Source organism: Myiozetetes cayanensis, unplaced genomic scaffold (assembly GCF_022539395.1).
Source record: "Myiozetetes cayanensis isolate MyiCay16 unplaced genomic scaffold, myiCay2020 scf27, whole genome shotgun sequence".
In the NCBI taxonomy this organism is placed as follows: Eukaryota; Metazoa; Chordata; class Aves; order Passeriformes; family Tyrannidae; genus Myiozetetes; species Myiozetetes cayanensis.
Window position 1 is genome coordinate 689,836 of NW_026087488.1, and position 9,882 is coordinate 699,717.

The window sequence follows — 9,882 nt, forward strand, 5'->3', positions numbered from 1 at the left end:
TCCTCACTTTTGTTAAAAAAAAAACCAAAATAGCATCTCAAGTCTTCTTGCATTGTTTTGACTGACTTTTATTTTTTTTGATGTCCATGAAGAGTCCAGAGCAGGTTTGCAGCTGCCCCTTTCCAGGCCTTCCCCACAGCAGGGAGCGAGGCTGGGACGATCCGTGTGTGACCTGGGGCAGTCCTGCATTATGCACAGGCACTGGAGGAACACCACGGCTTTCCATGACCTACTTGATCCACGTCCTTTCAGTCAGTCAGAACAACAACAAAAAGAAGAATTTTGCTTCATCAACATACCCACAAGCTACAAATCAGCATCAAGGAGGTCTGGTCTAGAGGACTTCAAACACACCAGGGAGAACACAGGAAAGTCAGAAAGCACTGTGAGATTCAGGAAATTCTCTGCTTCATTTAACCAAAACATAGAAAACATCATAATTTAGATCAAAGCCTGAATAACTACTTGGCCACCAGTCCAATACCATGCCCAGCTTTACTGGTGCCATTAAGCAAAGGCTCTGTCCTGACCCCACTTTTAGGTTGTGCAATGAAGAAAACTCTAAGAGCACCGCCTGGTGGTACCCAGATAATGGAGACAAACTGCCAGGAACCAGGAATAGATTTAGGATTAAAATTTGGAATAGCATCATTCCAAAATGACAAGGAAATTGCACCAGTTTCTCTGGGGAGCAATATTTTTTTCACCTATTAAAATGTATTTGCATATGAAAGAGAACAGGGGAAAGAAAATCCTTCTCTAGAGTCCAAGGATTCCTACAGTTGCCAGTGTATTTTACTTTTCCACAAAAATTTCCTGTAAGGGTTCTTGAACAGAAAGCTCTGATTTTTTACTTTTTTTTTCCCCAAATAAATACCATCATACTATGTTCTAAGACAATTAAAGAAATAAGAGAAGATGTGTTCTACAAAATGATTCTGCCATAACCATTCTGGTGTTACATCCAACAGCATAAAGAGCATAAAAATTCCACTCACACACAAATGCTTCCAAGCCTTTATAAAAAAACACCACATCAGGAAATTAAAGAATGATACTACCAGGACACACTGATTCTGCCACAGCCCTCAAGATTAAAGCTCAAATTCTTACTAAGCACTTTTAAAGACATGGCCATATTCCAGAGTCAGCTGTAGCCATGGAATTTGTTTCATATCTAGGCTGATGATATAAGTCTGCCTTCATTTATCCATCACTCTCACATAACAAAAGAAGATGCAGCTTTAAATACTAAAATGAAGTCCAGATTGTTCAGGTGGGTTTGGTGTTTGAGCAGCATTTTGGTCTCTGTCTGTACTCCCCCCCTGCAGTTTTCTGCTGGTTATGGTCAAACACTATTATCATAAATAAATGCAGGAGCCCCAGAAGGCTCCGTTCTTTCCATTCCAGTTTGTACTGCCTGTCATAAGTCACCTCCATTTAATCTCCTGCCTCGCTCAGAGGTCTCCTTTTACAAAACTGGGTGCAACAGTTACTCTGACTGGGGAAACCACAAGCTAAGCACCCTCTGACAGGAGGTGAAGGGGGGTAGGGAGAGAACATCTGAAATCCGTCTTCTGGAAATCAAAATTAGACTGAGACCCAGTCACAAACTGTTCCATTTGCAGAATTCAGAGAAAAAAGGAGAAAGCACCGAATGCTACAGGATCTAACTGGATTATCAGCATCCAGTCCTGTGTGGATACAAACAACATCAAGGTCTGCAGGTGTTGCAAAGCAACTTGCATTTCAAGTGACCTGTGAAATGCTGACCTTGGCATAATTTACAGTGAACTAATTTATCCCAAATGGTCCTTGCCCAACTTTGAGGGAAAAAAAATGTTATCCACATTCCTTCCTTCTTGCATCATCTTACAAGACAATAATGAACAATCTCGTGTGTTACTTGGGTAGAATTTCACCTAATCCCAACGTCTAATTTCAGTGCAAGGAGTTGTTATATCCATTTCATTTAATTCACTCCATTTGGGGAACAGCCATTTAAACGTTAACAGAATTTTTCTTTTCAGGAAATTTGAAAAAAACACCCACCCAACTTAAACATATAAGCTTTGTAAAATTTCCCATACTAAAAAAACCTGAATAAGGTCATTGTTTTACTACATTTCTTCACACATAAAGTCAGAAACCAATTTAGATAAAGCAATCCTGTAAAAAACACTGACATAGTGATCCAAGATAATCACCTGCAGCTCCTTCCATTGTGCTGGTGAGTGTGAAACCCAATCCCCACTCTGCTCTGAACCTGCCCATGGCCACTGCTGCCTCCTTTGCCTTAGGCAGCCTCATGGTTTCCTCCAAGAAATAACTGGATAAAAACGACTCCGTCTCTTTCTCATGAAATCACTGTCTATCTGCATCAGACACCCAAGACAACAGAAAAACTCACTGAAGTAGAACACAAAACCGTGGAAAACTGTTGTGGTTTAACCCCAGCCAGCAGCTCAGCCCCACAGAGCTGCACAACAGGGAGACAAAGCCACCACCCCAACTGTCCCCTTCCTCCTTCTCCCCCAGCTCTACACACTGAGCATGATGCCACATGGTCTGCAACATCCCGTGGGCCTGAGGGATCCCCTCCCCGCTCCCTGTGCACCCCCGGCCTCCGCAGGGTGGGGTGAGGAGCAGAACAGCATCAGCAGCGCTCAGCAATAACAAAATCAGCCCTGGGTTAGGAACCCTGTTTTCAGCACAAATCCAAAACACAGCCCCACACCAGATCCCAGGAAGGAAAATCAACTGCACCCCACAAAAAACAGCACAACCCCCGAAAGCCAGCGTTGAGAGCAGTGCCCATGGCACTGGAGGGACTGGACCCTGCTGGGCAGTGAGAACATTCCTACCACAGCTCCTTCTGAACCTGTTTGCATGTGGACTAGAACAACCAACCAGGGGCAATCCTTTCCAGGGTAATCTCTGCTCCCATTTTCTGTTACAGTCTGGGTACACAAAGCAGACATGTCATTTGAATGGAAAAGCTTCATTTTACCTGGATCAGTGAAGGTCCCCAGCAGCACTAAACACAACAGGAATACTGACAGCCAAATTCCCCCAAATAACCTGAAACGATTTTTTAAAACTATTTCTGTTCATTTTATTTAATACTTTTAAACATTTTTGTTGCCCATTACTAAAAGCAAATTCCACACCGAAAATCAACACATCAAACAGTAGATGTTTTCCCCTCCTAAGAAAAACCCTGAGCTATATTCCTGGTTCACACTTTTGCTGCATCTTAGCCAGCTGTAACATCAGTACTTCAAAAGGCTCTTTGATTGGTCTTCAGTTTGAATGTTTGCAGGGATCATGGTGTGGGTTACTCCTCCCAGAGCCTTTTGATCCAATTCTGGTGGATATTCTGTCCCACCCATCGGAGGTACCACGTCCTGCTCACAGTTCCCCACTCTCTCAGTCTCACAACGAGAGTTCCAGGATAAACTTGAGTACTTTTGTAATGTTTTGATCAATAACAAAAAAGTCACTTTAGGCTGTTACAAAACATCACATTAAATACTTTAAAGCAAATAACTGTCCACCTAAATGTTAATTAAGAGGGGACATTTCCTGATGGTCAAGTACTGTCTTCCGCTGACAGATGAGGTTTGAGGGACTGGAAAAACATCACACTACAAACAGCTTTAACTTAGGAAAAAACCCCTCCCTCCAAACATCTTAATGGGTCTCATAGAACACATTTCCGTAATTCAGCTTTTGCTGAACTTTTCTCATTTACCAGCCTGGGCTTTTGCATCTTGATTTGCATTAACTATGCAAAACATCCTCGTGGTTTGCAGCAATTGGAGACAGCAGAAGGGGAGCTTCTCCTGCCACCATTCAGACGTTTCTGATCCCACAACATCTCCTTCTCCCCTACCGTACATTCCAGCAGGTTTGTCCCAAACACATTATCCCCACTGCATCCTTGCTCAGCAGGACACGTTCCTTTAAAGGAACAGGAGATTATCGGTTTATCCTGGAAACGTCTTTCCTGCTGCTGTGCTTAGCATCAGTGCTGGGATAAAACCCTCTTAAAATAGTTCTAGGGTCCAGGCAACAATCCATTGGATGCAATAGTCTGTTGGATTTTACTGAGCAATGACTTTAGTGCTTTCAGGCCTTTGAAGGCCAGGAATGAACGGTAGATTTAGGCTAAATTATCTCTGAATTTTAATGTTACAGCAGCCTGTACATAATGTCCTGTCACAACATCAACAGCCAACTGTTTGAAACGTTGTACTGCCGTGTGACCTCCTGAATAAAAAGGATTAGAAGCAAGTACATTAAAAACCCCACTGCAATTCAAAATGGGGTAAATTAGGAATTTAAAAAAAAAAATTCAGATACTTTTTTCTGTTGTCACTTGCAACAGCTTTACCTTAGAGATGCCTTTTAACACAGATCTGACATTAGGACAGTGCTTGGTTCCAGTCTTTGATGAACACAAGTAACTTTTTAAAGGCAGGACACACACGTAAGACAAATCCAACCCTCCCCACACTTAGGGGATCACTGTTTCCTGTCCCACGGGACTGGACACAACCCAGCCAACAGGACATTTCCGTAACATCTCAGCAGCAGCGTCACCAGCTTGAATCAGCAACAACAGTCATTACTCACTGTCTCCCTCCCCACAAGTTGGGTTCCTCTTCCCCGGCCCAGGAATCCTGCGTGGGAACAGCACGAGCACCTCTTGCAGAGGGCCCGAGGCTTTACCCCTCACTCCAAACCCACCACCCTTCGCAGCTTCCACGGATACATTTTTCTATTATCATTATTATTATTATTTTTTTAGGAATCCCACCAGATGGCAGCAGCATGTCTCCCCAGCAAAACTGGGAGCACTTCTCCAAAGGACAGCTCCTTATTCTGGGAACAGACACGAGACTTCCCAAACTCAGCCCTGCAGTCTGAAACACGGGACGCAGACAGAGCTTGTCACTGACACTAAAATCCAGATTTCTTCAGCACTTTAGGAACGTGTGTGCAGGGAATACTCCAAGAGCAAATTGCTCCGGTTTTGGCAAATGAGAAACACGACTTGGTGTGTGGCAATTTGCCAAAGCAGAGTGTGGTGAGGCAAACCTGCAGGACCTGGGGAAAGGTCCCTGCACACCTGTCCCTGCCTCAGCCCAGCTCAGGACCCCGAGCTCAGCGCTGCACTCCCTGCACACCTCTGCACCACGTTACAGCACAGTGAGAGCTGAGAAGTACAGATAAATGCAGCGGGTCAAGGCCGACTGTTCAAGAGATTCCTTTCCACTTTGCCAGCTGGGGTTAGATTCACTTGAAAATCCACAGATGCCGTGCCAGGGACAGCTGATATCCAAGGAAATGGTGCCCAGATGAGTGAGGACACAGACCCAGCGGCAGCAGCACCCGCCCGCAGGAGTTAATAATGAAAGTGCTGAAGCGCCAGGCTTTGGCTCTTCACGAGTGAAAAACTCCAGCAGCACATTAGCTCCCCTGAAACATCATCGAGTAGCAGACAAATGAACTAATGACAAATGCTAGTTCAACTGCCAAGAGAAAATCTCTCTCGGTGAGGTAACGGGAAGCTCAACAACACACACTGATCGCTCCTCTGACGCTGGAACTGAGCGGCAGGGTCACCTGCACCTTCCCCACAGTGCAGTGACACACCAGAGTAGAAAACGAAAGAAGTTTGCAAATACTCCAACTGTGGAATAACATCCATTTCCCGCAGAAGTACTGACAGGAACTTTTAAGTTGCCCATTAGCACCAATACACACTCAGAGATACCAACAAACAACAGAATCCTCATTCCAAAGTAGCTCAGGCCTTACAAATTCTGTGTCACACATGGACCCAAGTGTACATTTCTCGTGTCCAAGTCACCTCAAATTATAAATACCCAAGTCAATGTTTACATTCAGCTGCATTATCTCACATAGCTAAAATTCACTTACACGGACATTCTTCCGCATTTGGAACGAAACTAAAATTCAGTCTAATTACTGCTTACACACTCCTAAATTCAGCCTGCACTCACTGGCAGAAGTTAATATGAAATGCCAAAAGCCGAGCAGTGACCACTGAATTTAAACACACGTGAGAAGAGAGGAACTCACTTGCACCAATGAGTGAGCCAGTGCAGCCCCAGCTCTGCCAGAGGGATCTGAGCTCCCAGCTTCTGCTTTTATTAAACACCCTCCCCCTTTGGTTCTCTTTTCCAAGCTTTAAATTAAAGCTGTAGCTGCAGCTCTGCAGGCACAGTCCCCCAGGGCAGTTCCTGTTGGGTGGCAGCAAGTGCCTGGCCAGGGGCTTGGGAACGGCACTGTCCTACCTGGTGCCAGTCAGACCTTTCTCTCTGCGCTTCCTCTTTCCCCTCGGCACACTTAATGATATATTTAAATATGCAAGCGTGACCTTTCAATCTACTGAATATTACAGAACCAGATCTCTCTCTGCACCTTATTTTTTAGCAAACAGAACTGAGAAAATAAAGCCCTGGGAAACGCACAGGTAAACAGAACACCGGTACCAAACAGTAATGAAGCCTCGTCTTACATAACAACCTAAATTTAAGCAAAGCCTGTAACAATTAAGTTAAAAAACTCCAGACTTTATAAAATAAAAAGATACAAACAGATGGAAATATTTTTAGGTAATTTTTACATCAGATTCCTTGTCAGTTTTCATTCTTTTACATCCACTTTCTAACGCTGTACCAGAGCCAGGGCACGGCAGTACCGACTGCACAACAGCTCCCCTCCGACTGGGAGACCTCGGCATTCGGAACTCCCCAGCTCTGAGGGGAGGGACACGAGCCCAGCCCCAGCACCGACCTGCACCTCATGCTGCAGCTCCTGCAGCCCGCCCAGAAAGCACCGCGTTAGCACCCACGCCGGGCTGGCTGTGCCGAAGGGACACGGGGTTTGCTCTCCTGAGGCCTGTCCTGCTGAGCCCTCCGTGCGTGGCACAGCCTGACCCAGGCAAGGAAGAGCTGCCCTGGTGAAGCTGCAGCGCAGGCAGTGCCTGAGGCCGAACCCCGGGGCACGGCGGGGGCTCAGCTCTGACACACCACACACGGCTGGAACTTTGCAGTCGTGCTGCAGGAAGTGCAGGGCGCCTGCTCTCCAGAACACCCCCGTGCCTTCGTGCTGCCAAGGACAGCTCAGAACACGGCCAGCTGACAAACAGCTAGAAACAAAAATACAGATCTATAAAAGACTCCTGCCAGCTTTGTGTCGGTGCTCCTGAAGGGCAGTGATTACATACATGGCACTAAGGTGGTCACAAAATGCATGAGAAGGGATTCCACTCTGCCGACAGACTCCTCTGAATCGCAGCTGGGGGATAAAAGGGCCGGAGGCAGCGCTCCAGCGAGGCAGGAAATCCCATTTCCATTTTTGAGAGAGGAGCAAAGTTCAGCTGTGCTGTTTCAGGTAGCACCCAGCACCACCGCGGGTCAAACCGCTGCCGAGACAAAGATCTTGACAGGTGACTGCACAAGGAAGACATTTTCATACGCTTTTCATTTCTGGCTCTTAAGTCAGGTCAAAATGAATATTCTGATACTCGGTTGTTAACCTGAAATGTTAGGAAGCACGGCTTAGCTGCACAGATGCACGCTCTGATTAAAGGTACAGAGAGGGCATGAACAAGCTGCATTGTCTCAGAGGAGAACAGTGGGGTGGGCTCTTGGTCAGAGGTGGCTCCTCACCACTCCGAGCCTCGTTCTGCCAACACAAACAGGCAAAGCAACTTTCTAAGAACAGGGAAGAAGTGGTAAGCAGCTTTCTGGTGTTCTGGCTCCAACAACAAGACCAGGGATGAGTTACGACCAGGTAAAGAACGACAAGGAGGAATTGGCCCGTTCCTGCCTCTACTCACCAGACGACACCAAAGGCTCCGTATCCGATGGGTCTGTCCGGCTCCACGTCCAGCTGCTGCTGTGGGTGCTGTGAGTGCTGATGATGGTGCGCTTTGACCGCAGCGGCTGCTGCAGCCTGTACCTGAGCTGGGGCTGCGGCGGCCGGGCCGGGGGCCTGGCCCGGGGCGGGCGATGGGAAGTAGGGCTGCTGCTGGCCCGGGTTGAGCATGGCGGCGGCGGCGGCGGCGGCGGCGGCGGCAGACGAGGCATGCTGCTGCTGCACCGGGTGCACCGCCGAGCCCGCGTGCAGGTGGTGCTGCGCGTGGTGGTGGTGGTGCAGGTGAGGAGGAGGGAGGTGAGGAAGGTGGTGGTGGTGGTGGTGGTGGTGACCCGCTGCTGCCGCAGACGTACCGCCATTGTAAGCCGCCATCATTTTTGCGTTGGCTGTCGTGCCACAAAGAGACATTCAACAAAAGAGAAAAATGCCCTTTGATTGGATGACAACTGGGTCAAGCTGTCATTTGGCCATAAAAATTAAAATCTGCTACACTTTAAAAGAAGTTGGGTTTCATCGTACACGGCCCACCTTTAAAAACATGGAGCTCCACTGGCCTTATCTCCCGGCGAAGCCAAACCACTCGGGGAGTCTCTTCATGTGTGCGAACGCCAACCCCTGCCCCAGCGTCCAGCCGGGCTTGGCTACTCCAACTCCATCCTTGGGCAGCTGCCTTGGGGCTGGCCTGGGCTTTCTCCTTCACTTTGGTTTTTTTTGTCGTTTTTCTTGTTATAGAAATTAAACACCGCGATCAATCCCCCTTCCCTCCGGAGGGAGGGCTCGGAGCCTCTGCCCTGAACACCCTGCGAGGGCCGGCCAGCCTAGCCCTGCCATTCCCACGCCCTCTCCATGGATCCCCCGAACCTCCCTGAGCCCGGCCACCTCCTACATCGCTCCCTCCTTCCAGGCACCTGCTCCCTCACGGCAGCAACAACTCGGGAGTTTGTAACTTTTCCTTGAAGGCCTGAAACACACACAAGGACCAAGAGAAAGTGAAGGGGGGCGGCGGGGCGAGGAGAGGGGGGCGAAAAGAAGATAAAAACAGAGGGAGGAAGGGAAGGGCCGGGGCAGGGCAGGAACCGCGGCGGGGTGGGGGGAGGGCGAGGGAGGGGGAAAGCGGCAAATGAATGACGGGGCGGCTGGGGCCGCGGAGGGCGCGGGGCAGGACGCGGCGGCCCCTGACAGCGCGGCCCGCGGCGGGGCGGGGCCGGGGCGGGGGTCGGGGCGATGGCAGGGGCCGCGGCCGGGGCTGCGGGGCTGCGGGGTTGCGGGGGCGCGGAGCCGCGCGCGGCCCCGGCCCCGCTCTCACCTGGTCCCGCCGCCCGCGCCGCGCCGCGGGCACGCGCAACCCCCCCGCGGGGCGCGCGCCCGACGCCGCCCGCAGCCAATCGCGCCCGGCCCGCCGGGCTGCGCGAGAGCCGCCCCCGACCAATCGGCGCGCGGCGCCCGGCGCGCCCCGCCCCCGGCGCGCGGCCGCGCGGAGCCCCCCCCGCCCCGGCGCGGCCCCGCCCCCGTGACCCCGCCGGCCAATCAGCGCGCGCCGCCGCGCCCGGAGCCGCCGAGACCCCGCGAGATTCCCTCACCTCACACAACCCTCGCCCCGGGCGGCCCCGCCCCCGCGCCCTCCTGCCAATCCCCGCGGCCCGCCGGCCAATCGGCGCTGCTCCCGAGCGCGGTCCCGCCCCCGGCACCCGCCGCTCGCCCAATCGCGGCCGCCCGTCCGACCCGATGAGCCAATGCAGAGAAACGAGAGCCCGAAAAGGGGTTACTGGGCCAATGGCACCGGGGGGCGGGGCGGCCGCCTGACTGACAGCTCCCCTCGCCAGTGGCCGGCGCCGATGGGCGGTGAAGGAGCCGCTGCTCCGCCAATCGCAGAGCGCGGCGCCGGGGGACGGACGCGGAAGTGGCCGGTGAGCCCGCCCAGAGGCGGCAGGCGGCCAATGGGCGGCGGGCCCCGCTGACGGGCGGCGG

At 51.0% G+C, this 9,882-nt stretch overlaps 1 protein-coding gene across 4 annotated transcripts in view; it reads right to left on the reverse strand.

Moving 5' to 3' along the window:
- NLK (nemo like kinase) overlaps positions 1-9,271 on the reverse strand; it is a 36,092-nt gene extending 26,821 nt beyond the window's left edge. The window contains exons 1-2 of one of the 4 annotated variants that reach the window (XM_050321727.1): positions 9,221-9,271; positions 7,877-8,875 (exon numbers count right to left, since the gene is read on the reverse strand). In XM_050321727.1, the coding sequence (XP_050177684.1) occupies positions 7,877-8,322 (446 nt within the window). In that variant the 5' untranslated portion in view covers positions 8,323-8,875; positions 9,221-9,271. Of the gene's footprint in view, positions 1-7,876; positions 8,922-9,220 lie in introns of those variants that run through there. The other 3 variants (XM_050321728.1, XM_050321729.1, XM_050321726.1) reach the window with 3 other exon arrangements.
- Between the last annotated feature and the right edge of the window lie 611 nt (positions 9,272-9,882).